This window comes from Eschrichtius robustus, chromosome 20 (genome assembly GCF_028021215.1).
Source record: "Eschrichtius robustus isolate mEscRob2 chromosome 20, mEscRob2.pri, whole genome shotgun sequence".
Classification (NCBI taxonomy): domain Eukaryota; kingdom Metazoa; phylum Chordata; class Mammalia; order Artiodactyla; family Eschrichtiidae; genus Eschrichtius; species Eschrichtius robustus.
Window position 1 is genome coordinate 11,745,765 of NC_090843.1, and position 26,160 is coordinate 11,771,924.

Sequence of the window (26,160 nt, forward strand, 5' to 3'; positions counted from 1 at the left end):
CGCGCTGTGCCTTCCCCCAGTCCGCTCTGTAGGGCAGGGCCCTCAGTGCAGGATGCCCTGTCCCCTGGCAGCAGCCCAGGGTCCCCAGATAACGCCGAGTGGGGGAAGCAGCCCCTCCTGGAGCTGCCTTCGTGCTCCCCTTGCGGGCGGGCGGGCGGGCGGGCGGGTGGGTGGGTGGGAGCAAGCCGGGCCTGGCCCTGTGCCCAGGCCGGAGTCAGGGACCCACTGCAGCCACTACTGGGGCTCCCATTCTTTCCTGGTGGGGCCCTCGGGCTGCCCACAGCCGCAGCATGACCCCCTCGCCTGGTGGTTTTGTGGCCCTGCTCTTTCCTGGCGTCCAGACCTGCTTGTCCAGACCTTGGCCAGGAGGGGGGCCCACCCCTGGGCTCGTCTCTCCAGAACCAGCCCAGGCTGGTGCAGATGGCTCAGGGCTGCAGCCTCCTGAACCCCTGACCTGGGCTCAGCCCTTGTCGGGCTCTGGGGGTCTCCTGTCACCACTCCCCCAGGGCCGGGTGGCCAGCCGCGTGGCTGGGAGGGCAGCTGCGGGGGAGGTGTGCGGCCCGGCAGCTGTCCTGTGCTTTGTTTCACAGCGGCAGTGGCACGCTGGTGTCCACAGTGTGAGGACGCTGACCCCGGGCAGCTGCTGCTCAGAAGAGCTCCCGCCGTCCCCTGCCCCCACCCCCCACCCCCCCCCCCGGTCTGTCTGGTCTCCGTCGGTTTCCTCCTCGGCTCTCGTTGGTTTCTTCCTGGGTTGTTTCTCTTTCCCATTTGCCCCCTCACCCCCGCCTTTTGGTTGGTGACCCCAGACTCTGTGATCCCCCAGGGTCCATGGTGCTGCCCCATCTCCGCTCCCTGTGTTTACACGCCCCCACCCGTGTGTCGGGACCTGCCGCCGGGCAGCGCGGGCGGGGTGTCCTCGCCGCTGCTCGCCATCCGCCGTATTCATGACACGCTGTCCCTCTTTGAAGGCTCACCGTGAGCCAGGTCTAAAAAGTTTGAAGAAAAAGAAAAATCTTAAAAAAAACAAAAAAACAAAAAGATGAAAAACAGGAAAAGGACTTTTTTTTCCTGAAAAACAAAAACAGATATGCATGGACTCCGGTGTACGTACTGTTATCTCTGCATCTGACCCCCCAGCACACGCTGGCACCTGTGTCGGGAGAGGGAGGGTGCTGGGGGCTCCACGAGGCTTGTGGCCCCGGGGGCATCCTTCCAGGCCGCACCCAGAGAAGGGCTCGGGCCGAGCCGGGGGGCCTCCTGAGGAAGCTGGCCGCTCCTGTGAGGGAGGCCACAGCCCCCAGCCCTGCCTGCCCGCCAGGCCGGGCTCCTGACCGCTTCCTTGTCCCGGACGCCGTTGGACGATGTACAGACCAGAGCACGGCGCCAGCCTCGGGGCGCCGTGACCGTGACTGCACAGTGCACTGGCGGGGAGGGGGACCGGCCGCACTCGGACATTCCAAAGACCTCCAGAGACCACCCCCAACCCCACGTGTTCTGGAAATCATTTCTCTAACCAGCCTGTGAAGGAGTGAGGGCGGCTCTGGGCGCTACACCCCCGCACCTGCCATCGGGGAGCAGGCAGTCCCTGCCCAGTCCTCCCTAAAACGCTCTCGTCTCTTTGTGTGTCTTGGTGACTTCAGAAACAGACATGCTGGACTTAGTGGCTGCTGGTATGGCCTCTTCACGCCTCGAATCTGGGAAGTGAGCGAGGGCGCAGCCGCTCCGCCCTTCCCGCCACGGGAGCCACCGTGAAGCTGTGGACGCTCCTTTTTCTGATGTGATTTAGCAAAACCCTCCCGCCCCCTCCCGTGGACTAGGACGTGGCTGGTAGCATTTGTGAGAGGAGCAGCTCAAGACGCAGACAGACCCTGTTTTATAATTAAGGAAAAAACAAAGCCAGAACATGGACCTTTGTAAAAAGAGCCTTCTATGTTGGTGTTCTAATTTTGCTAAAAGATCTCAAATCCAGGGGATTCCATGCTCAATGGATGAATGTAGACACAAAACCGCAAAACTTGTATGAAGATGTAAAGTGCTGAAAATATTTTTCCTGTTTCCTTTCGTCTTTTTTTTTTTTTTTTAATCTGAAATTGTGCCCTGTACTGCAGTTGTTTGAATAAAAGTTTTATTTATTGCATCGAGTTGGGTGTGGCGCCTCCTTCCAGCCCCTCTGCATGTGTCCGGGCCACACGTGTGTGTGTGTGCAAAGCCTGCGTGTGTGCAAAGCCTGGCCTCCTCGCCGACAGAATAACCAAGGTGCAGAGAGTGCCAGGCCACAGTGCTCTCCCTGGGGGCACCTGGGGAGGCCCGCACCCTGGGTGAGAGCCACGTGGGCCTGATCCAGGGACGCCCTGCTTGAGCCGACGTGCTCCCTGCAGCTTCCTCCCTGCAGACCCCTCCCGGGGGCTGGAGAGCCAGCTCTGCCCTGTGGCTGGTGGCACATGCTCCTGGCAGCATACGCCAGCTGCCAGGCGTCCCCCCATCCTCCATCCGGCTTATGTCCCCTCGGAGTCCTCAGACCTCACTCCCACCCGCTCCACCTGCACCAACCGAGCCCTGTGTTTCCTTGCAGTGCCGATGTGGAAGTGGCCAGATTTTGAGCGGCCCCTGACTAGAGTTAGTAAGTTGCCCTGGTTTTCTTATGCTGGGGTCCGAGGGTCTGCTGAACCTGCATCTGCGCTCGGCTCCGGGTCTTTGCTTCCCTGGACTCTCCTTGGGCTCTCGGATTTCCTCCCTCTGGAAGCTTGCAGGTCTGGCCTGGCCCTCTGTTTGGGTTCCCTGTTGCTTCTGCTGGGTGCTTTGGCCATAATCGGGGTGAAGCCTGGTGATCAGCTGCGAGGCTGGCTTTGGGCTCCTTTGGCTGAGTGCCCCTCAGACCGGTCCCTGGGCGTGGGTCTGAGCCCGTCCTGGCTGGCTCCTGGGTTGGTGAGTATCGCAGCCCCTCGAGGGCTGGGGAGACCAGGATGGGTCTGGGGGTAGCACCATGGCCTGTGCCCAGGTGAGAGCCACAGGCACACGGGAGCGGGAGCATGCGTCTGCCCCGCAGGGGATGAGCAGATGCAGTGGCTCCGTTCTGCCCAGGCTCACCTGCTGTCTGCCCCGACATGGCTCCAAGGGGCTACTCCAGGCTTTCCGGAGCAGGCCCCGGTGGCCTCCTCCAACTCCCAACTGGTCACGGTCCCTTCCCCTGTGCCCTTGGAAAGCAAGCGCCAACAGCTGGGGTGGGGGGCGGGGGTTGCAGGGGGAGCCCACTGCCCTGGGCTCCTGTGCCTGGGTCTGGGCGGCACTGCTGCCCCTCTGCCCCACCCCAGCCCTGTCACTGAGAAGTCTGCTGCGTGAAGCTGGCACATGGGCCCTTTACAAAGATGGTCATCCCTTCACCTCCTTGGGCGTCACGGCGATGCCATCCTCCCTGTGGGCAGCCGGACCACTCCAGCAGGTCCTGGACTCTCCCTCTCCCTCCTTCGCTGCCTTTCTTGTTTTTGTGTGTATTTGTTTGTTTGTTTGGGCCGCACTGCGCGGCTTGTGGGATCTTAGTTCCCTGACCAGGGATCAAACCCGGGCCCCCAGCAGTGGAAGCACAGAGCCCTAACCACTGGACTGCCAGGGTTTTTTATCTATATATATATGTTTGGGGTTTTTTCCCTGCCTTTCTCTTGAAGAGCTGCAGTGTGAGTTCTGGAAAACTCTAGAGACAAGTGCTCCTGAAACTGGGGGATGGGAGAAATGATTTTGACCCTGGCTCAGCAGTGGGTGACCTGGGCCACTCTCCTCCCCTGCATCTGTCCCTCTTCTTCCGAGATGCTTTGAGACACCTGCATCTCCCGCCCCCACCTCTGCTGCCCTCGTGGTCCCTCTGAGCTGGTGGAGCCCAGCTGATCTCACCCACTGGAGGTACTGGAAGGGGGTGAAGGCTCAGGGAGGCTCGTATGGCCTCTGCCTAGAACCCCACCCCTGGATGGTGGGGCAGAGCCCCAGGGGCACGGCGGGCAGGGGTGCACTCATCCCTGGGAGCACACAGCACGGCGGCCGCAGGGTCTGCCTGTCCTGATGGTTCTACCAGGGGCGGGGGTGTCACAAGCCACCTCTGGTTGGTTGAGGGACATTGCTCAGCTTTGCCAGAGCTCACAGCCCTGGGAGGAGGGCCGGGGAGGAGAACAACGACTCAAGTCCAGAAGGGCCGATGTTCTTGAAGTTGTGGCACGTTTTAAGAGGAAAACGTGGAGAAAGTTGAAATCTGTGCTGTGACTGCTCTTCGCTCCTCCTCTGCTCCGGAGTCACCACAGGACACAAGCCACGCTTCGTGCTGACCGGGCTGTTCTCAGAACCACCCCCTTTCTTACTCAAGAAGTGGATTCAGAAGATAACCGAAGGCGATTCCACCAAATCCGCAGGGACGAATGTTTCGTGAGCCTGGACCTGAATGCTGCTCGGCTGCAGGGGTCCCACCTCGTCAGGCTGTGGGGGTCTGCAGAGGACTGGGTGGTGGGCACAGCCATTCCTGGCGGGGGGCCTGGCTCGTGCCTGCCTTCACCATGCCCGGGACTTCAGGCCTGCCCCCTGGAGGGTGCAAATCCATTCCGTATAAAAGCTACCGGCTGTCCGTGTGTCCCTGCTCAGGAGGGGGACAGAGCCCAGCCCCCAGTCCTCCGCCTGAGTGCCTGGTGGCCCTGCCTGGGGAGGGGCCCTGGCGTCCTGACAGCACTGACCCTCGCATACTCCAGCGTCTCCCATTTGGGTCAAGAAGAGATTGTTCTGTGTCTGGGTGGTCCGCTGTTGATTGGCCCCGGCGTCCACCCCTGGGCAGTGACGGACGTCTGCAGGACAGCAGGATCGGCAGTGCCTCAGGTCCAAATCTTGTCATGTTTTGTCATCCCACTGTTGACCCCCAGTCCCTCACCTGGGGTCACTCAGGTGCCCTCCCTGGGGGTAGCTCTTAAGCCTATTCTTTCACAGAACATTCCAGAAAGTGGTGGGCACCCAAGGGGGCCTCATGCTTCCTCTGATGCTGAAGGGTGGGAGTATCCCACCCAGGGGTCTCTGGCCGGGGCTGCAGGAGGGAGTCGCTCCAGAGGTCTGGAGTGATTACAGCTGCCACCTGCTTCCTCAGAACCTGCAGTGTGGACGGCACATGCTTCTTCCATGGTCACACTGCTTTGGGGGAGGAGAAGAGGACAGTGTGGGTCAGAGGCCAGACACCCTCTTCAGGGAGGTCTTCCTGGTTCAGGTGGCAGTGTGGGTTTGCCACTGACCCTTTCTTTTTTTTTTTAATTGAAGTATAGTTGATTTATAATGTTGTGTTAATTTCTGCCATATAGCAAAGTGACTCAGTTATACCCATATATACATTCTTTTTTATATTCTTTTCCGTTACGGTTTATCACAGGATACTGAATATAATTCCCTGTGCTATACGGTAGGACCTTGTTGTTTATCCATCCTATATATAATAGTTTTCATCTGCGAATCCCAAACTCCCAATCCACCCCTCCCCCACCCCTCTTCCTCCTTGGCAACCACAAGTCTGTTCTCTATGTCTGTGAGTCTGTTTGTTTTGTAGATAAGTTCATTTGTATAATTTTTTTAGATTTTACATGTAAGTGATATCATATGCTATTTGTCGTTCTTCACTTAGTATGAGAATCTCTAGGTCTATTCATGTTGCTGCAAATGGCATTATTTCATTCTTTTTTGTGGCTGAGTAATATTCCACTGTGTATTATATACCACATCTTCTTTTTTTTTTTTTTTTTTTTTTTTTAAATATTTTATTTATTTATTTATTTATTTATTTATGGCTGTGTTGGGTCTTCGTTTCTGTGTGAGGGCTTTCTCCAGTTGCGGCAAGTGGGGGCCATTCTTCATCGCGGTGCGCGGGCCTCTCACCATCGCGGCCTCTCTTGTTGCGGAGCACAGGCTCCAGACGCGCAGGCTCAGTAATTGTGGCTCACGGGCCCAGTCGCTCCGCGGCATGTGGGATCCCCCCAGACCAGGGCTCGAACCCGTGTCCCCTGCATTGGCAGGCAGACTCTCAACCACTGCGCCACCAGGGAAGCCCCCACATCTTCTTTATTCATTTATCTGTCGATGGACATTTAGGCTGTTTCCATGTCTTGGCTATTGTGAATAGTGCTGTTGTGAACATAGGGGTGCATGTATCTTTTTGAATTATAGTTTCATCTGGATCATATGGCAACTCTAGTTTTGGGGGGAACCTCCATACTGTTTTCCATAGTGCCTGCACCAATCTCCCACCAACAGTGTAGGGAGGTTCCCTTTTCTCCACACCCTCTCCAGCATTTGTAATTTGTAGACTTCTTTAATGATGGCCATTCTGACCAGTGTGAGGTGGTACCTCATTGTAGTTTTGATCTGCATTTCTCTAATAAGTAGCAACGTTGGAACATCTTTTCATGTGCCTGTTGGCCATCTGTTATGTCTTCTTTGGACAAATGTCTAGTTAGGTCTTCTGCCCATTTTTCGATTGGGTTGTTTGGTTTTTTGTTGTTGAGATGTATGAGCTGTTTGTATATTTTGGAAATTAAGCTCTTGTCAGTCGCATCATTTGCAAATATCTTCTCCCAATCTGTAGGTTGTCTTGTTTGTTTGTTTACGGTTTCCTTTGCTGTGCAAAAGCTTGTAAGTTTGATTAGGTCCCATTTGTTTATTTCTGCTTTTGTTTTTATTGCCTTGGGAGACCTAAGAAAACATTGGTACGATTTGTGTCAGAGAATGTTTTTCCTATGTTTTCTTCTAGGAGTTTTATGGTGTCATGTCTTATATTTAAGTCTATAAGCCATTTTGAGTTTATTTTTGTATATGGTTTGAGGGTGTGTTGTAACTTCGTTGATATTTACACGTGGCTGGTCACTGACCCTTTCTGATGAGAACGTAGGTGCGTCGGGACACACCCGGCTGGAACTCCCTTTTGCCCCTGGCTCTGGTCAGCACAGGCGCCATCCTCCCTTCTCTGGGTCCCTTCCCCTGCTGGGTCCCCGACTCTGGATGGACAAACCTGCCCCGTTTCTAGCCCCACGAGACCCCCCGCCATGACCCTGGCTGCGGACCGCCAAGGGCATGGAGCCCTCCTCTAGGACCAGAGTCCAGTCAAGGCGGCCGCCCCCATGGCTGCCCTGCATCCTCCGTCCCGGGGCAGATGACGCTGGTCACAGCAGAACCTCGGTTTCAGAACCTCCAGGCCGCCCCTGCCCGGGGCCAGTGGGGCTGAAGCACATCTGGCTCAGACCCAAGCCTGGGAGGCCAGAGAGGACCTGAATGAGAGAGACTGAGGCCCCGCCGGCTGGAAGGGCCTTTCATCAGGTGCAGATGTTCCGAGGCAGGGGTGGAACGGCTGCGGGTGCTGCCAACTGTCAGGCAGCATCTTGGAGACGCAGAAGCCACACGTTGCTCCATCATCAGTCTCCTCTCACTAGTTCATCCTTTGAACAACTGAGTCCAAAGTGCCTCAGTGTTTTAGAAAATGCCAGGTCCTCAGGCCAACACAGGGTTGCCCACCCCACGTTCTATCTTCCTGGGCACCTGGACAGAGCGCCCGGCCAGCTCCTGTGGACGCCCAGCCACGTCAGAGGCCACTCCCGCCCCAGGTAACAGCTCCTGTTCATGCCGAGCCCTCCGTGTCCCACGTGCCATCCGTGCTGTCACCCGTGGGACTGCCTGATGTCCCCCGGCCTGCTCTCCTGTGCCGTCCCCGCCTGGGCAGTTCCTCGGAGCCCACCGAACCCGAGGAGGAGAGGCCTCCGTGAGCACGAGGCCAGGTGCCGGCCCCACCCTGCACTCATCTCGTTCCATCTCAGCCCCTTGTCTGGTGCGTCCGTCTGTCCATCAGTCGCGGCCCCGGCACGCAGGGGCGGGCACGACTCCTCTCTGAGGAGGCAGTCAGCCCCTCCGCAGGGGCTGCGGGCGTCCACCCCTGCCAGCCCCGTTGCCGCTGGGGTGCCTGCGCCTCGTGTCTTGTCGTGTCGACATGGGGCGGGCCACTCTCTGGGCCCCCCAGGGTGCATGGGCTGGGGCTTGTGTGCTCTGCTGAGCTGTGGCTGTGTGTGTCAACAGCTGTGTCCTTGCAGACGGGCTCAGCTGCTGCTCTCGGGCAGATGGCAGAGGGGTGCTTGGCCTTGGGGGGCGGCACACCGAGCTCGGGTGCGGCTCATGTGGGGCTGCCTCAGGTTGCGGAGAAAGGACCGGGGCTGATGTGGAGGGCCTCCCCCCCGCCATGCCCACCCACCCTGCCTTTGGGAGGGTTGACAGTTCGAGGTGGGGCACCTGGGGGGGGGGGGGGTGAGCAGAGGGAGGCGCGTTGGGGCTCAGCTGGCCTTGCGGACAGCACCGCTTCCTGGCTCTCCCCAGCGGCCTCTGCCACCCACCGGCCCTGAGCTCAGAGGCTGCGCCGTCGGGGTCCAGGTGGGTGCCGTCCGTAGCCGCAGGGCGGCACTCAGCACCCCTCCCGAAAACCACTAAAACCACTCTTCTCTTCTCAGGAATCCCTTCGCCAGCGTCCAGCTGAAGCCGACGGTGACCAATGACAGGTCTGCCCCGCTCCTCAGCTGACGGCCACGTCTGCACCCACTGCCCGTGGGGCCCCTCCTCCCACACCCTGACCTGTAACCTGTTTTGTTACAATCTGCTTGCTCCCCGTTTAGAGAATTCTCTCCTTCCAAGCCCTTCTGCCCCCACCTCAATCTGGCCTGGGCTGGACCCCGGCTGTTCCTACGGGGTCAGGAGGTGGCATGGCCGTGGTCAAGGAGAGTGAGGGGGGCTGGCCCCTGGAGTGGGGACCTGCTGCCTGGGCTGTGCGGCCAACCTTTTGGATCAGGCCCATCTGTTGTGTGGGCCGGGGAGCCCCCAGGGTGCAGGGAGGACCATCGCATCAGCTTGTAGCTGTAAGGGGAGCCCCTGTCTGGTCAGTAATAAGGCCGCCCACCTGTACGTGCCTGCAGCAGCATGCAAGAGCAAGGGGGGGGGGGGAGAGGGGAGGGGAAGGGGTGAGGGGAGGGGGAGGGCGAGGGCCTGCCCCCCTTCCTTGGATTTATTATGAGCACTTAACTTCCTGGCAGACCCTTGATTGATTGGGACTTTGCTGGGTCTCCCCCCTCCCACTGGCAGTTTTGTGGGCCTCTCTGTCCCAGTTTCTCGCTGCCCACACCCTAACTAACTAACTAACTCCTATCCAGAACTGGCTGCAGGGCCCCCAGCTCTCCTCCCTGTCCCCAGGGTGGTCGGTGCTGTGGCCTGGCTCCCCAAGCTGTGTGCCATTGAGGGGGTCCTGCCCCAGGATTCCTGGGTGGGCCCCGTCAATGCTCTGGCTGTTTCCATATTTCAGCTGAAATATAAGATTTCAGAAACTTTATCGGATCCATGCTGTTTGTTTGACATTTGAGGCTGAAATACAGCCGTGCTAACTAACCACGTTGGTGACAGCAGTCCTTACCTCAGGAGACATTCCGGGCAGCGTTCGCTTGCTCCTCCCAGACCCTCCCAGGAGGGGCTCTGCGCACAGCCCAGAACACGAAGCACAGCGGGGCGGGACCCCAGAGGCTCTCACCTTGCAGAAGCTGGAGGCAGGCCGGGTGGGGCGAGGCAGGGTCACAGGGCAGATGTTTGCGGTGGAGGGGCACAGAAGCCCCACCTTCTCACAACCCACCTTGCTCCCAGCTCACCGCCCCCTCACCCGGCCTCCCCGTGCTGAGGGACAGGGGCGACCCCTGGAGAGGCAGGAGGAAGAGCTTCCCGGAGAGGTCCCCTTCTCACCCTTACCTAGGCAGGGCCAGCTTCCAGGCAGGAAGAAGTGAGGGCTGCAGGTGTCAGTCCGCCGGCCCTGTTCTGGGAAGACACCCCAACCTGGGCACCCTAGGGGCCCAAGGTCACTGTCTCCCTCCACCAAGGTGTGCCAAGGACAGTTGGAGGGAGGGGTGGTCTCCCTCCTGCATCCCCCAGTGGTCAGAAGGGACTATAGGGACCCCACCCCAGCGAGGCCCATGCCCCCTCCTGCCCAAGGCTTTATCTGCAGACTCCAAAAGAAAACACGCTTAGCATGAAGGCTTTTTTCCTTAGCTTTGATTTCTCTTAAAAAACAGACAAGAAAGGAACAAGACGATCATTGTACCAGCATCATAAGCCTCAAATAAACAAACAAAAAACAAACTCAAAACAAGTCCCCACCCACACCCCAAAAGCAACAATAAATTTTACGTCTCTTTGGCAACAATAACTTAAAAGCATCCCACTTCGATCTGTTCTGACAACAGCGTTACAAAAATACCCCCTGTGCTGCCCTGCCCCACCCTCCCTCCCAGCTCCACCCCTTCCCACTGTCTCCATCCCTGCGGTAGGAACCCCCTGACAGACACTGACCGTTGGGGGAAGCCCCCACTTTCCTTTGGCAGCTGGGCTGGGCTGGGCACTACCTTGCAGAGGGGAGCCACAGGCACCTCTAGACAGGAGCTGAAGCAGCAGGACTGCGACCTGAAAGCCCCCCCATCTTTCGGCCTGCCCACCTCAGTCCCCTCGCAGGGCTCCAGTGGGACCCAGGCAGGAGCCGGCCCAGACCCTGTGGGGAGGGAGAGCTTACGGTCTAACTGATTCAGTGAAGGGGAAACAGCCACAGACTTGGAGCGGGGACACACGAGCCCGGTGTCCTCTTCTTGCACTGAGCAAACCCTGAACCGGCAGAAGGGGCAAAGGGGGCAGGGAGAGGCCGTCCTAGCAGGCCTGTACCTGCCCTCTCACCTGGGGTGAGGACACAGCAGCCTGCAACACACCACAGGAACCTGTGGGCAGGGCATGCGAGGGCCCCTGGCCTCAGAGGCCAAGCAGTCTTGACAGTGGGGGCCGGGGGGAGGGGGGCAGCTTCAGGGTGAGGGGCGGCTGTAGGGCATCCCTAGGGCCTAGCAGCAAACCCAAGTGTCCAGGACAAATCCTGCCCCCAGGGCAGCACGGGGCTGGTGTGCACAGATGCTCTAATGTCCAGCGCCAGAGAGGGGCCTCTCGTCCTGCCCTGCTCCTCCAGGGTGCTGCATGGGGCACCGAAGCACTTGGAAGCTGCTGCTGACCACTGCCAGGATGAAAGTCCCCACCACTCTCGGTCACCATCCTCGCTGCTGCCGGGAAGAGAACCGGCAGGGGCTCCAAGCATGGGCTGCCTGGGGCTCAGGCATCTTTACAGCTGCCCCCAGCACCTGCTGTAGGACCTGGCAAACATGTTTAGGGAGACACTGGGGACACAGGGACTCCTGAGAGCACCCTCCCCTCCAAGGACAGCCAGAGTCGCCTCCCCCAGGACTTTCACCTGGCCTCAATCCCTGGCTTAGGGGCCACTGAGCAGCTGGGGCTGCAGCAGGCCTGCCCGCCTATCTAGGTAGGAGCCAGACGACTATCCTTCCCACCCCATCACCAGGGACTGGGCCCAACAAAGCTCAGCATCAGCCCTCTGAGTCCTCTTTTTACAGGTGGGGAAACTGAGACCCGAACAGGACTGGGCTGGCCAGGGTCACATACTCGCCTCCTGGTGACCTCCTTGCTTGTTCAGCCATCCATTAAGGGCACACTGTGTGACACAAACAGGCCAGCAGGTCCTTCCCTAGAGGCTGCAGCCTCAGGCCAAGGGCAGCAAGGGAGGGGCTGTGTCTGCCTGGGGGACAAGATAACTAGGGGCATCTTAGTGGAAGTGAGCTTTCAGGGAAGCCTACCAGAATTGGGTGGTGGCAACTGGACAGGTATGAGCCCACCTGGTCTGAGGCTGACAGGAGTGGAGCTTGGAGGGAGGGGTGAGCTCAGGCCCCTGAGTAGGGCCCCCCCCTAGGCACCTGAACCACCACCACCATCTCTGGACAAGCCATTAGATCTGAGATGGGGGGTGGTGGATGAGGCAGACCAGCAGGGGCTAGGAAGGTTCTGGCAGGAGAGGCTGCTGCAGGTCAGAGAGCAGGGTGGGGGGCACTCGGTGTCCAGCCTGGTGCCTTCGAAAGAGGGAGAAAAGAGTGGGGGGAGGGGCGCGGGGAGTGGGCACCCAGCTTACATCCTGAGGGTGCTGAGCCAGCTTTGTCTGGGGCACTGCATCTCCTCAGGGCGGCGAGGAAACGTGCCAAGGTGGCCACAACAAACAGGCCTGGTGTGACCTGACCTCTCCGAGCCTCAGTTTCCCCGTCTGAAAACTGAGCTTGTCCAGAAAACGAGAAGTAACGAGCGCAGGGCCTCGCGCCCAGCAGGTACCCTTCCCGGCCGCCCTCACCACTGTCCTGACTCGGTATCCCCTCCCGCCAGCCCCACCGCAGCCTCACCTCCCACGGACCCGGAGTCCGAGTCGGAGACGTGCGTGATGGAGAAGCGGGACGCAGGCGCTGGTGACACAGTGAAGCGAGAGAAGGGGCTGGGCTTGGCGGGCTTGGGGGGCGCAGCAGGGACGCGCAGGGCTGGCTCCTGGGCCGGCGTCAGCGGGAGGTCATCGTCCCACTCGAACCCTCCGCCTGCGAGGGGCCCGCCGTCAGTTGTGGACCGGATGGGGGAGACCCCGCCCACCAGCGAAGTCACAGGCCCCCGCCATGTTGCCCCGCCTCCATGAGGGCCCCCCCCCCGCCCCGACCCCCGTTGCCCCACCCTCGCCACCGCGTCACCCCTCCTCCAGCTCACCCTCTTCGGCCGCGGGGCCGTCGGGGGAGCAGTCAGCCCGCCGATGCCGGCCTGGGGTGCTGTGGGAGCCCGGGCTGCCCGCCGGGAACGTGGGGGACGACTCCTTGGCGCCGGGGAAGGGCTCCCCGAGCTCCCGGGTGGGGCTTTCCTGGAGGATCAGAACAGCACGAGTCTCCCATGGCTTCCCGTCCCGCCGCAGACCCCCACTACCCACGCAGAGCCCACCCAGGGCAGCCGCCCACCTGGTCGAAGAGGTAGACGGTGACGTCGTCGAAGAAGGACACGGCTTTCTTCTTGCGCTCCAGGTCCTCGCAGAAGGCCTCAGACAGCAGGTTGGGCATCTTAAGCAGGCTGCGCAGGTTGCGCGCACTCTGGCTCTCCGCCACCACCACTGGCACAGGCGGCGCCTCCTCCTCGCTCTCCTCGCTCGGCTCCTGGACGCTGTAGCAGCGGAGCTCCTCGTCCGACTCGTCGCTGTCTTCGCTGTCCTCCTCGTCCTCCTCCGGCCGCGCCTCTGGAGCCGCGGGGACTGCCGGCAGGGCCAGGCAGAGGGGGGTTCTGGGGGCACCTGGGCCCCCTGTCCGTTCCTGCAGGCCCGACCCTGACAGCAGTGCCAGGGTCTCCTGGAGCTCGGGGCGGTGGCTTCCTGAGCTGGGCCGGACTGGAGTCAGCAGGAAAATCTTAGAGCGCCCGGGGCTGGGCATGGGTGGCACCTGGGCTGGGTCTTGGGGCCAGGGAGGCTCCAGCCTGGGGCCCCTGGGGCAGGCGCTTGGCTCTGGGGAAGAGTCCTCAGGCAGTGGCAGTGGCGGCACCTCCCTGGGGCCAGAGCCCTGTGCCTCCCCAGGCATCCCCAACTCAGGGGAGGGCTGTGCAGACGGCAGCCCGGGGCTCTTCGGGCTCTCCAGATCGGGCTCTGGCCCGGGGACTGGGGCACCTCCTTGCGTCTCCTTAGGGCCCAAGGGGGGCTCTGGCTCCGTGTCCAGGTCTGAGAAGTAGGCAGAGTCGCGGTAGGGATTCTTCTCGCTGAGACCACCCAGGGAGGTGGAGAGACGAGTCTCTGGCCCGGGGCTCTCACCCTCTGAGGCCAGCTCCTCAAAGGCCTCAGGCTCACAGGGCTCATGCGCCTCCTTGAGTACAAACTCAGGGGACTCGTAGTTCTCCGTGTCATAGCCACTGTCCAGGGCTCGGGGCTGCCCGCCAGGGGTGCCAACAGCTAATGGGCTGAAGACCTCAGAGCCGCCATCACTGGCTGAGGATGGGATGTCCAGGGAGTCCAGGGAGTCGGGGGTCCCCACCTGCTTCTGTAGGGAGCGGAAGGCTGGTGTCACATCTGGTTTCTCAGCCTGTGGGCCATCGCTGGACAAGTCAGTGAAGACGCCAGAAGTGGCCTCAGTCGTGTCCTCGTCTTCACTGCCTGGTGCCTCCAGCTCAGGGAAGCTGCTGCCACTGTCGCTGTCCAGGGCCTGGACTGGCTCAGTGGCAGGCTGTGGGCTGCCAGTGGGCATGGGTGAGGCAGGCAGGGTGGGCGGGGTGCTGGCCTCCTCGGCAGGAAGCAGGGCTCCCTCTTGGGATGGGGATGGGATGGAGGGAAGGGGCAGCTGGAGTCCAGCAGAGCCCTCGGCCTCCTCTGCAAGCCTGGGCTCTGCCTGCGGGCTGTCACCCCCACTTCTGGCTGCCTCTATCCAGGGGAATGTGACCAGGCATGGGGCAGGTGTCAGGCCCTCAGCAGGATACAGATGGGGGAGGCCAAGGCAGCGGCCCAGCTTCTTACCAGAGGAGGCCCCCTTTGGCCCAAGGAGAGGCTCTCTACGGTCCTCTGGGATCAGAGGATGGCCCAGCTCAGGGACGGTCTGTAGGGCCTGCTTCACACCAGGGCAGCAGTCCGTGTAGCCTGAGAGGCCCGGGACCCAGAATTCTGGCGCTCGGCTGCCGCTGTTGTTGTTGGCAGATACATTGGAGCTCCAGTGTCTGTGCTGGGCAGCCCTGGGCATCTCAGCCTCCCCCAGCTCTTCCCCGCCTGGGGACGGTCGGGTCCCAGAGCTCCCGGAGGGGGATGTGCCCAGCGGGTCCTCAAAGAAGGGCGGGCAGAATGCCCCCACGCCCCAGTCAATATCCTCTGCTCTGGGCTCCGCCAGCATTGGGGTCTCCGGTGAGGGTGAGGGTGAGCGTGAGGTGCAAGGCAGGTCACGGGCATGGCTCCTGCATGGGTAGTAGTCGAAGTGGCCCCAGGGGCCATCAGCGGGCGGCGCGTGGCCCAGCAGCGGCTCCATGACCAGCGAGGTGGCCTCGCTGCCGTCAGAGTCATCGTCGTGGTCACTGCCGTCGGGGCGCAGGGTGGCGGCGAGGGTGCTGGGGGCACAGCCGGCACAGTCGGGGTCGTGGCCTGCGGCAGGCGCGGGGTCTTCCAGGCGGATGAAGTACTCGCTGCCCACCGAGGGGCTGTGAGCGCTGAGCACCGGCACCACTCCTGGGGGAGCGCCGTCAGGGATGCAGAGCTCCTGCAGACGCGCGTCTCGGCCCGGACTCAGTGCGCCCTCAGGCGGCGGGAAGGCCTCGGAGCCGCGGCCGGCTTCCCACTTGTACTCGAAGTTGAGGCCACGGCTCGTCTCAGTCACCGTCAGCACGTCGTCACCATCCGTGTGGAAGCTGTCGCCAGCAAACTGCTCCAGCAGTGGGAAGGATGAGGTGGCCGCAAGCTCGCCCGTGCCCCCCAGTGCCAGGCCTGCCGCCCCCAGCCCGGGGCCCGCGCCGCCCCCGCCAGGCCGCAGTGAGCGCCAGCGCCGCTCAAACTCCTCCTCCGCCTCGGTGGCACCCTTGGCACACAGGTAGGACAGCAGCAGGTGCACCTCCTCGGCCGTCGGCCGCTGCTCAGGCTGCAGCCAGCAGAACTGCATCACCTCATACCTGCAGGAAGGGATGCCCTGGGGCTCAGTCCCTGCCCCGCCACGGGTGGTAGTGCCTGGCCAGGACCCCAGCCCCAGGGAGTGGGCCAGTCCGCCCTCAGCACGAGGGTTCTCACACTCAGAACCCCGAGAGCAGTTAGGGGCATCTCCTGAAGTGGGCGCGGTGGTGTGGGAGACAGCAGTGGACCGGGGCACTGTTCCCTTAGCTCATCCCTGCCAGGGCTGCAGGCAAATTTGTGTTTTGGATAAAGAGGCCATTCCACTGTAGGCACAGGGTGGGGCCCAGAGGTCACTGCTGGCCGGTGGGGAGCCAGGGGGAGCTGGAGACCTAGGCGGTCAGGAGGAGCCACTTATGCTCTGGGGACTCAGAGCACCCCCCTTTGTGTTGTCCTTCCTGCTGGGGACACCCCCAGCCCTGCCTGGCATCACAGGGTCCTCACCAGCGGTCAGAGAGGGTCAGCTGCAGCTGGGGCTTGGGCAGCTTGAGCTGCTGCTCCCGGACAGCATAGGCCAGCACCTGCCGGTCGGAGTGGTGGGGATAGGGCTGCGCTCCCAGCTCAAAGAGCTCCCAGATGGTCACGCCCAGGGACCTGTGGGGGTGACAGCCGTCAGAGGGCGGGCATGGCTGGCCAACGCACGGCTACAAAGGGTCTCGAAGACTTGGGTGCCAAGGGCAGCTCCCGTCATCACACCAGCAGCCAGAAGACGGCGCCTTCCTTCAGTAAATGGGCAGTTATGTGCCACCTGGCCGGGTCCGAGCCCACGCCCAGGGTGCTTGGACAAATAAACGCCAGACTGGCCTCCCACAACCCAGTCAATTTGTTCATTCGTTCATTCCCTTGCCGGGCTGAAGCCCAGACACTGCCAGGTGCAGGAGCTGCCCTGGAGAAGCTCCCGGTCCTGCCAGGCACCTGCGGAGGCCAGAGGGAGGGAGGGAGGGGTGAGTCTAGGGACACCCCAGCCAGCATAGGTGGGCCAGGCAGCCAGTGCACGCGGGGCTGGGAGAAGGCAGCTGGGATCTTTCCAGTGGGCAGTAGCTTCACCCAGCTCCCGGGGACCCCAGGCTGTCCCACGAAACTGGGGGCATGAGGGACAGCAGATTTGGCGACAGAGACGTCACAGTGGCCCTGGCCAAAGCCGTCTAGGGGACCCCAGTCAGTGTGGGCAGGTGGGCAGGCAGGGGAGGGTCAGCCAGAGGGAGAGGCGAGCGGGGGAATGGAGTGTCCGTGACGGGGGTACAGTTAATGGCTCAGGGGAGACCCCTGGAGAGCTCAGGAAGGGGGACTGGGCCCTGGATCCAGCCCCTGAGGGTTTATCAGGAGCAGAGGGAGGCCAGACAGGCCTGGGAAGCTGGGAGGAAGCACGAGGGGGAAGCAGAGGCTGGTCAAGGCCAGGGACAGGGGACCACCACAGCCAAGCCTCTAGAGGCTGTAGTCCTGGGTCCAAGCACCCACTCTGTGCCCAGCCCCAAGCCTCCAGGCTGCAGTCACAGGAGACCCCCAGCCCCACTGTCCCCTCTCAATGGGAACAGGTGCTACCATGAGGCCCCACGTCTCATCAACTTGCCCGAGTGCTCTGACCCTGATGTCTTAGGGCGTCGGCCCAGTGGGCCCTGGGAGGGGCAGGGCTTCCTCCACAAGCCCTACGGGCCCTGCCGCTCTGCCAGCCCAACTGCTGTGGGCCGTGGCACCGGGCAGCGACAGGTGGCTCCAGAACCCCCACGACCTCACCTGGGGGCGTATTTGGCCTCCTCCTACAGAGCGACAGGGCTACACAAACAAACACGTCCCCACACACGTGGCCTTGCTTGCCACGGCCAGCCTGCATCCCCTCCAACACCAGGGAGCCGGCAGGCGGGTGGGACTCAGCCCCCCAGCGCCCCGCGTCCTCACTGGACACTCACTCACCACACGTTGCTGGCCTTGGTCTGGTCCACCACCAGCAGATTGCAGTGCACCTCGTCCACCAGCTCAGGCGCGATCCAGCGCAGTGGCACCCACAGCTGGTCAGCCGTCACAAAGTAGTCCTCCTGTCAGCACGTGGGACAGTGTCACCCTGCGGGCAAGTGCGGCCGGCCCTGCCCTGGCCCGAGCCGGCCCACTCACCCTGTATTTGCCGTGAGACAGGCCATAGTCGCCGATCTTCACCGTCAGGTCGGCTGTGAGCAGGCAGTTCCTCAGGGCCAGGTCACTGAGGGTGGGAGGGTGGGGTCAGCCGGCAGTGCCGGGCTGGGGCATCCAGGGCACTGAGGGGACTGGGCCGCTTGTCGCCGAGGGCATCCTGGGCTCGGTTCGGTCGGTGGGTGGGTGGAAAGGGGCATCTCAGAGGCTGCCTGCCCTGCCCCTCGCCCAGCACTGGACACTTTGAGGGTCTGAGTGGATGGGGCCACACACGTTAGAAGGCAGACAAGGAAAACGAGGCCCAGGGCCAGCTAGAAGGTGCCCAAGGGCCCTCCTTGGACGAGGCCTGCCTCACCGGAACCCCATCCCCTGACCCCAGTCCACTCCCCTGCTTCTCCTGGGACACCAGTCTGCTGACCTGTCCCTCGGGGGCGAGCCACCCCAGAGACACCGCAGTCTCCTCCCGCCCACCACACTGCCACCCTCAGCTCCCTGAAGGCAGGCATCGGTGGGGAAACTGAGTGCCCCAGGGTCCTGCCCCTGCCCTGTGCACACAGGGCCCCTGGCAGGGTGGGGGTGTGGAGTGCCCACCCAGCAGTGCCGCTCACCCCCACCTTTGCCTCCCACCCACGGCCGGCCCTGGCTGCCGGCTCCTCCCCTGCCTGCCTTGTGGCCCCATGGGTGTCTGGGGCCCAGGGCACTGGGGCAAACGCGGGGTCAGCACACATCGGCCAAAATGCTGCTGTGCTGGGGGCCACAGATGGGCGCTTGGGGCTGGGTGGGCTCGGCGGGCAGGTCGGGAGGCTGGCAGCTGCCCTCTTCAACAAAATCACTGATGCTGGAGTTGCACGTGTCATCACTCAGCACCAGGATATTGTTGGGGAGGACGGCCTGTGTGCTGTCCGGGGCTGGTGGGGCCACGTCCATCGCCACTTCTTCTGGCATGTCCCCCTACGCTGGGCCCTGGCCCGTCTTTCCGACTTCAGGGGCCAGGGCGGGAAGCAGGACAGAGCCACCCCTCCCTATGGGCCTGAGAGAGACAGAGGAGAGTAGGGGCCGCCATAGGGCCACCAGGCAGCGCTGACCACTCTGGGGACAGAGGATGGGCCTCAGGCCCTACCGCATGCCCAGCCAGGCCAGCTGGACAGTGGACGTCGCCTCGCTTAACCCTCCTGCAGAAGCAGGTGTTCCAACTCCCATCTGCCTGGTGTTTCTTATTTGACAAAATCCCTTTGTACAGTGGTCCCTAGAGGCTGAACAAAGACTAACCCGGTTAATTGAGGATCCACCTCACGCGGCCCCCGGAGCAAGCGTGGAGGCCCTGCAGGGAGCTCGTGGGCCGCCCGCGCCCTCACCTGTGCACATAGTTGTTGCGATGCAGGTGCAGAACGCCACAGGCCACCTCACAGGCCATGCGCTGCAGGGTCAGAGGGTCGGGCGCCATGGACTCTGCCACCCGACAGCTCCGCAGGTAGCCCTTGAGGTCCCCCTGCGGAGAAGAGCAGCACCGTCACCTGCTGGTGGGGAGTGGGTGCCCGTGCAAGCCCACCGCCAGGCCCCTCCCTCCTCAGCAGGGCCCGTTGGGGGACCAGGCATCCTGCTGACGGCGCAGGGCTGCCGCTGCCCAGAGGAGCCCGTGTCCGCCCCCCCAGGGGCCAGCTCTCAGTAGGATGACCCCGCAGGCAGCGGACACTTTCCCCACACTGACAGCCCCAGCCCCAGGCAGCCTTGCGGGCCAGCAGGGTCACATCCCGCATACAGACCGCTGGGGCCCAGATGCCCGCCACCTCTCAGCTGGTGGGCGGCAGACAGGCCACAGGAGCCGTGACGCTGAGCCTGGGCGGAACCCAGAGCCGGTGGCCGGAGCGTCCTCTGGCAACTCCTTGCCCTGCTGCTGACCTGCTGACGCCGCTCAGCTCCGGGCAGGGCCCAGGCATCCTGGGGAAGCCCTGGGAGGCTACGCCAGGAGTCCAGAAACTAGATGGTCCAGGGGGGCCCACGTCTGTGGAGGCCGCCTCCCTGTCGGCAAGCGGCTCAGATGTGTGTGTTGTGTGTGTGGCGGGGGACCCGAGACCAAAGTACGAGCGAGGCCGTGGACCAGACGCAAGGGCCGTGAGCCTCCGAGCGGGCCGGGGTGCCTCTCAGGAAAACCGCCGTGACTCGGAGCAGCACAGGCAGATGGGGAAGCCCCCCCCCCCCAGGGTACAGTGGAATCCCAACCCGGACAGCCGCCGTCTCTGAGGGGGGACCACCTCCTTCCTCCCCCGGGCCGCCTCTGGGAGGTAGTGGTGCAGAGCCACCTGGACCCCACTTTGGGGGGGATGTGAGGCCCAGAGGGTGGGGGTGAGGGGTCCCCGGCTCAGCAGGAAGGCCAGGCCCACCTTTCAGAAGCGCAGGGCAGGGGCTGGAGGACCAGGGAGCGGGCGACTCACCATCGGGCAGAACTCCATCACCAACAGGTAGGGCGTCACCTCGGCGCACTGGGCCAGGCACTGGAGCAGGTTGCTGTGCTGCAGGGCCCTGCGGGAGCCAAGAGGCTGCCCCCCTGACTCGCACTCAGGGCAGGGCAGGAGCGGGGCAGCACAGAGCTTGCCTTTGTCTACAGGGCCCGCATCCCCACCTCCCGGCCAGTGGCCCACCCCCTCCGGCTGAGCCTGTCCCCAGGTGCCACCCACCTGTAGGGCTGCGCCTCCTCCAGGAACTGCATCTGCTCCTGCACGCTGGCGCTCGCCTTCAGCTCCTTCACCACCACCTGGGTGCTGCTGATGCCCGAGTTCACCTCCCCGAGGAATACCTGCGGTGCAGGCGTCAGCAGGTGGGCGGACTCCACCGTCCCCAAGCTCCGCCCCCAACCTTGCTCTTCCAGCCAAAGCAGTCTGTTTCTGTGCCTCAGTGTACTCATCTGCAAAATGGGTTCTGGACCGCTCCTGGGAGAGCGCGTCCTCCTGGCTGTAATACTCCGTCTTTTGTGTCTGCCTCCCCTAAGGTCCCCAGCTGTTCTCAGAGCTCTGGGGGTCTGCAGTGAGGAAGATGGACTCAACTCATTGTCCCACCCAGGCTGGTGGTCAGGGAGAAGCCAGGACCAAGATGCTGCTCTCCATCCCTGCCCAATCAGAGGCACCTGCCAGCATGGTACCAGGATCTGCAGAGAGGAGGCTGCCGGACCCTGAGGTCCCCAGGGAGGGGCCCAGCAGAGTGCGCCTTGAGAGGGGACCCCAGGGCTGGGGAGGTTTCTAGGAGAAGCAGGTCTCCAACCCACCCTCTCCACCTGCCAGGCAAAAGAGCGGACCACGCTGCCAGTCCCTCCCCCATCCCCACCGACCCCCGGGACGGCAACTCACCTTCCCAAACCAGCCGTGGCCAATCTCCTCCAGGTACAGGAGGCTGTGCCGGCCCAGATCTGTGGACTTGAGCAGCTGCACTGTAACAGGGCAGGGGGCTCAGAGATGCCAGCTCAGCCTCCATCATCGCCCCCATCTTCTCTCGCCTGGCCCCCAGAGGGGCTGCCTGCATGGCCTGTTCCGGGGAGCCACCCAGAGCCCCCTGCTCCCTCCTGATGGGGGCTGCCATCAGGAGCAGGGCACCTGCTGCCCAGGGGAGCTGTGGACCTGCAAGACGCATCCATGCATCTTTCTGAGTGGGTCTGGGAAGGCTGTGCCCCAAGCTACAGGGACAAGCCAGGCTGGAAACAGCAGGGCCTGGAGCCGAGACCAGCGCACAGGCAATGCTGGGCAGGCAATGTGGCTGGGGCGGAGGCCATGGGGAGGAGGGCAGTGGAGTGGCCCGTCCCCTCACCCCTGCCGCAGGATGGCATTCCAGCGCCAGGCACGCCAAAGGCTCCTTTGTTGGGGGCTGCTTGGCACAGCCCTGTACGGAACACACTGGGCCCATTCTCCTGCAGGCTGGGCTGGGTGAGGTCAGCAGGCAGGAAGGGTCAGTGAGGGCCCCAGAGGAAGGGCCAGAGCTGCTGAGCCCACCCACACCCCGCCTGTGCCCCAAGGGATTCCCCGAATTCTGCTCCCACGCCAACTGCCCAGAGGGCCCAGGGGACAGGCTGAGCCTGGCAGCCAGTAGACTCCAAGGTGAGGGGCTGTTCCCAGGGACTGGAGACCCTAGGGAATGTTGACCTTGACGCTGAGCAGAACTGGGGGTAAGGGGTCCCACTGGGGCCCTGAGTCCCGGGGCTCCTCCCCCTGAGGTCCAGCCTGCTGCCCCCCACCTCCAGCCTGGGGTCTCCCCAAGCAGGCTCAGCAGTCTGGACAGTGGGGCAGTGATGGAGGTGAGCCAGCCAACAGGAAAGTTCTCCTGGCAGCTGCAGGAGGCATGGCAGGCCGGGTCCAGGGGTTCTGGGGTCCGCACCCAAGGGGCAGCACCTACAGAGCCAGGCTGGGGAGCCTGAAGGCTGGGCCATCTTCCCCCACAGTTTAGAGGGGTAGTGCTTGCTGCCCAGGTTTTTAATCCTTGACCTCCAGGTGGTCTGCCCTCCCAGCATCACCCAAATCTCTCCCCCTCCCCAGAAGCAGGGTACCCTATAAAGAACAGAACAGAGCTAAAAAATGGAAAAAAGCATGCAATCACTGCCCCCTCCTGGGTCCCTGTCCCCCTCATCCCCAGGGACAGTCCCTTAAGCGGTGGAAGACACTGGGTCTCAAAGATTCCTTGGGGTCCCAAGCACACACACTGCCAGGGGCAGGTGACAGGCCCAGGCCAGGGGTACAGTGTCCCCTGGGGGGGGCCCCTTGCTCCGCAACGGCTCCTAGCGTCCAGCACCGTCAGCACAGGCTCAGAGGCTCCCATGGTCACCCAGGAAGGTTGGGGGGCCTCCTATAGCAGAGACCCCACCTTCAAGATTTTATGGGGTGTTCCTTCGGGCCACTCGACAGAGGAGCCCCGGCACCTGAAATTCCTGCCTAACTGGTGAGGTCTCCTCCAGGAGACACCTGCAGGGGGGTGGGGAGTGACAGTCATGGGGCCGGAGGGCTGGGCCCAGCCCAGTGCCTTGGAGGCCCCCAGCCCATGACGAGGGCTGGGCTTCAGGATGGGCATTATCGTGGTCAGGACCAGCAGGGTCCGGAACACAAGCAGGTGGGCCAGGCCTACTCATCACAGGCCCTGGTGCCAACAGAGCGCCCCCTGGGCCTGACACCCTACTCAGTGCGCCTGGAGGAGGTGGGGGTGGGCACAGGCCTGACCTAGGAGCTGCCAGGGAGGGGGCCTGGGGCCAGGGACCCCCCCACCAGCCTCCAGACACAACTGGGGGGTTCTTGCAGTACTGAATCAGGCAGATGTGGGTTCAAAGCCCAGCTTGGCCACTGACCTTTAACCTCTGGAGTGTGGGCCCTGCATCTGCCATGTGGGTTGCCAGCCTGGTGGGGGGACCACGGGATGGGGCAAGTGGGAGACATGGCAAGGAAGCCACAGGAAGAGGCCCCGCCTGCACCTGTACCTGCAACCTGCATGCACTGGGGGGACCCAGGCCCCTCCTTCCCCCACCCCAGGGTCCTGAGCAAAAGGCTCCACCCACAGAAGGAGCCCCAAAGAGCCCCTCCCCCCCAGCGGGTGGGCTCTGCTCCTGGGCACCACAGAGCCCATGTACGGGGTCCAGCATCCCAGGGGCCGCAGAGAAGCCCCTCCTCCCAGCACATGGGTGCCCACCCCAGGACCAGAGGGAGCAACCCCCGCCCCCTTTGCACAGTAGCCCCAGCTGGCCCAAGCCTGCTCATAGCGCCCCAGGTCCCAGCAAAAGGGGGCACACACCAGCCCCTTGCCTCCCCTCCCCGGGAGCACTGACCCCCGAGCCACACCCTACGCCCACCACCTGGGCCCACCTGGGGGCTCACTCACCTGAACGCCCGGGCTGCTTGGCCATAGGCAGGGAGACCTCGGTGAGTGGCAGGACGTACACGTCGGGCCCGTTCTGAGCTGCTGCTGCCGCCGGGGAGCCCTGTGCTGAGAAGTCGGCCGCGTACTCTTCCCCCTCAGCATTCTCAAACTCCTGGGCCAAACGGGTGACACACGCGGTGAGCTCCAGGGCTCCCCAGAAGGGGGAGGGACAGGGGACAGGGGGCAGGGCAGGGAGAGAACAAGGGGTACAGGCCAGCTCTGAAAGGCCCCTTTCTTCCCGGGGCCCCGCTCCCACCAGCAGCCCTGCCAGCTGCCCCCTCCACCCACCTCCTCGCTCCTCAGGGCAGAGAACAGACCCCACTCCTAGACTGCCCCCTCCGCAGGGGCACCAGCTGCCCCAGGAGGGCGGGGTTTGGTTTATGTTGGTTGGGGAGTGGGGATTCACCTCCCACGGGCAGAGCCTCAAGGGTGGGGGCCATGAGCCCCCAGGGCAGCCACGCCTCACCCAGCCTCAGCCCACCCACATCCACGTCTACCAGGCCCAGGCCAGGGTGGGGTGGGCAGCACCGGGCCCACACTGGCGGGGGGCAGGGTGGGGCTGGAGGCCAGCTGCCCCTGCCCATCCAGAGTCAGCCCTCCACTCCTCCACTCCTCTCAGCCACCCCACCTCCCAGTAGCCTTCGCCCTGGGCGGGGGTACCCCATGGTCAGTCGCTTCAGGGTCGTGGCTGGGGAATCCAGGACAGGGGCTCCATCATCCCACCCACCCTGACCCAGTGGACAGGCAACTAAGTGCCCCTGCTCCTCCCGGACAAGGAGCATTCCTGAGAGCCCACCCCCCAGCTTCACCCCCAGGCAGGTGGTAGCTGGCAGCACCACCTACCGCGGCCATCTGCCTGCAGGGCCCCTGGACCTCGACCCAGGAGGGTGGGCGTCCGTCCGCTCCCCGGGCTGCTTAAGAGCCTGGCCCTGGGCAACGGGCTGGGCCCCACCTGGCCCGGCTATTTTGAACTTCAGCTGCCCCTTCGTCTGTCTGAGGAAGCCACCTCACATTCCTGAGCCACGACCAAGTCTCCCAGGAGCCCTGGGCCACAAGCAGAACCACAGGACTAGCGCCGTGGGCCTGCCTGACCAGGACAGACCGCTGCCAGGTGGGGAAACAGAGGCCGAGGGTCGAGGGACTTGCAAGCAGCTGCAGTGGGGCCGCCCCTGTGGCCAGGCAGCTGGACTGGAAGCCTAGGTTCCCTGCCCGGCGCTGTGACCCGAGGCCCCTCCTTTCTCCGGGCCTCGATGTCCTCGGCTGCAACAGGGAGGCTGAGAGCCCTCTGGGGTGTCCCTGCGGGCCGGTCCCAGCCTGTACCCAGAGATGACAGAGCCACTGGGGACAAGGCCTGCAGGGACTCACCCTCTCCAGGGCCCGGGAGACTACCCTTGGGCCCCGGGGCTGTCAGAACCAACCCCCTCACCCTGTAATCCCAGCTGCGGCTCTGCAGAGGCACAGACGCCCACCCACCCACCCACCTACCCACCTCGGGGTCTGGCCCTGGCCCCAGCCTGTTACCTGACGGTGCCACCTGGAGGCCCACCGGATGGAGCCAGCAGAGCGGGTGATCAGATAGGACAGTGTGAGCATCGCTGCCCAGCCCCTTCTCCCAGCACAGCTCCAGGTGGGAGAGCCCAGCACTGGCCCCCCAGAGCCCAGGCGGGAGCCCGCTATGCAGGCAGGCCCTCCCACTGAGGCGCACTGGTGGTGGAATGTTCCGGGCACCATGTTCCCAGGAGGTGAGGAGGGCACGGGTAGGAGGGGGCCGAACTGGCCCTTGTTTGGGGCCTTGTTCTCACAGCATCCTGAGAAGGGGCTGACATACAATAGCCTCAAGGCCCAGCCCAGGCTCCCCCTTCCCCCTCCCCCTCCCTTCCCCTCCCCTTCCCCCTTCCCATCCCCTCCCCTTCCCCCTTCCCATCCCCCTTCCCTTCCCTTCCCCCTTTCCCATCCCCCTTCCCTTCCCCCCTTCCCATCCCCCTTCCCTTCCCCCCTTCCCATCCCCCTTCCCTTCCCCCTTCCCTTCCCATCCCCTTTCCCTTCCCTTCCCCCTCCCGCTTGCTTCTCTGGCCCCAGGATCCTCCAGGAAAATGCCAGCATCGCCTGGCCCAGCCCACTGTGTGCCTGCAGGCCAGGGAGACAGGGCTAGGCATGAGGATACCCAGGCAGGGGCTTGGATGCGGACCCGAGGCTCCCAGGGCCATGGCCCTGCTGCCCAGGCCTTGAGCTCCACCAGCTCCCCCCTCAGAGGGCTCTGGATGGCCCTGCCGTGAAATGTGGCAAAGACACCTTTGTAAAAGGCAAGTGCCGGGCAGATGCCAGCTCCCCCAGCCCCCTCTGTGATGAGACATACCAGGGGGAGGGGGAGGGCACTGTTTCTCTAAAATGGGGGTGACCCCGGCTGCAATGTGGGTCACTTAGTACGGAGACGACTGGGGTGGCGGGGTGCTGTGCTGGGCCACAGGACAGCCCCTCCCCTCTTGACCTCGCCAGGCCTGGGAATCTGACCTCCAGCCAAGGGCGGGGCAGCCAAGTGGGCGGGAGAATGACCACAGGCCGTGCTATGTGCTAAGTCGGCAGAACTCAGCCCACAGGGCGGGGGGGCGGGG

General features: G+C 63.1%; 2 protein-coding genes across 8 annotated transcripts in view; one reads left to right on the top strand and one right to left on the bottom strand.

Annotated features, from left to right (window-relative positions):
• The window catches only part of BAIAP2 (BAR/IMD domain containing adaptor protein 2), a 69,167-nt gene extending 60,200 nt beyond the window's left edge, over positions 1–8,967 (top strand). For 2 of the 6 annotated variants that reach the window (XM_068530003.1, XM_068530007.1), the window contains exon 14: positions 8,496–8,967. In XM_068530003.1, coding sequence (XP_068386104.1) covers positions 8,496–8,565 — 70 coding nt within the window. In that variant the 3' untranslated portion in view covers positions 8,566–8,967. The other 4 variants (XM_068530005.1, XM_068530006.1, XM_068530008.1 and 1 more) reach the window with 4 other exon arrangements.
• A 2,038-nt stretch (positions 8,968–11,005) lies between these two features.
• On the bottom strand, positions 11,006–25,076 carry AATK (apoptosis associated tyrosine kinase). Of its 2 annotated transcripts, XM_068530748.1 has the most exons (13): positions 25,070–25,076; positions 23,510–23,660; positions 21,007–21,086; positions 20,341–20,459; positions 20,098–20,185; positions 19,021–19,154; positions 17,651–17,735; positions 17,453–17,574; positions 15,986–16,135; positions 12,885–15,546; positions 12,643–12,790; positions 12,294–12,479; positions 11,006–11,204 (listed from the first exon to the last, which is right to left on the bottom strand). In XM_068530748.1, the coding sequence occupies exons 2-13, from the start codon at positions 23,532–23,534 to the stop codon at positions 11,164–11,166; spliced, it is 3,840 nt and encodes a 1,279-aa protein (XP_068386849.1). In that variant the 5' UTR covers positions 23,535–23,660; positions 25,070–25,076; the 3' UTR covers positions 11,006–11,163. The 2 variants fall into 2 exon arrangements, with proteins under 2 accessions (XP_068386849.1, XP_068386848.1); XM_068530747.1 differs by lacking the exons at positions 11,006–11,204; positions 25,070–25,076 and having other exon boundaries at positions 12,241–12,479.
• Between the last annotated feature and the right edge of the window lie 1,084 nt (positions 25,077–26,160).

What these genes read in the sequence shown, in the direction of transcription:
- AATK (XM_068530747.1), bottom strand. Translation starts at nt 23,534, where the DNA reads ATGGCCAAGCAGCCCGGGCGTTCAG. An exon ending in GCCACGGCTGGTTTGGGAAG is followed by an intron (nt 20,460 to 21,006) that starts GTGAGTTGCCGT and finishes CCTGCACCGCAG; the next exon opens with GTATTCCTCGGGGAGGTGAA. An exon ending in ACCAAGGCCAGCAACGTGTG is followed by an intron (nt 16,136 to 17,452) that starts GTGAGTGAGTGT and finishes TCACCCCCACAG; the next exon opens with GTCCCTGGGCGTGACCATCT.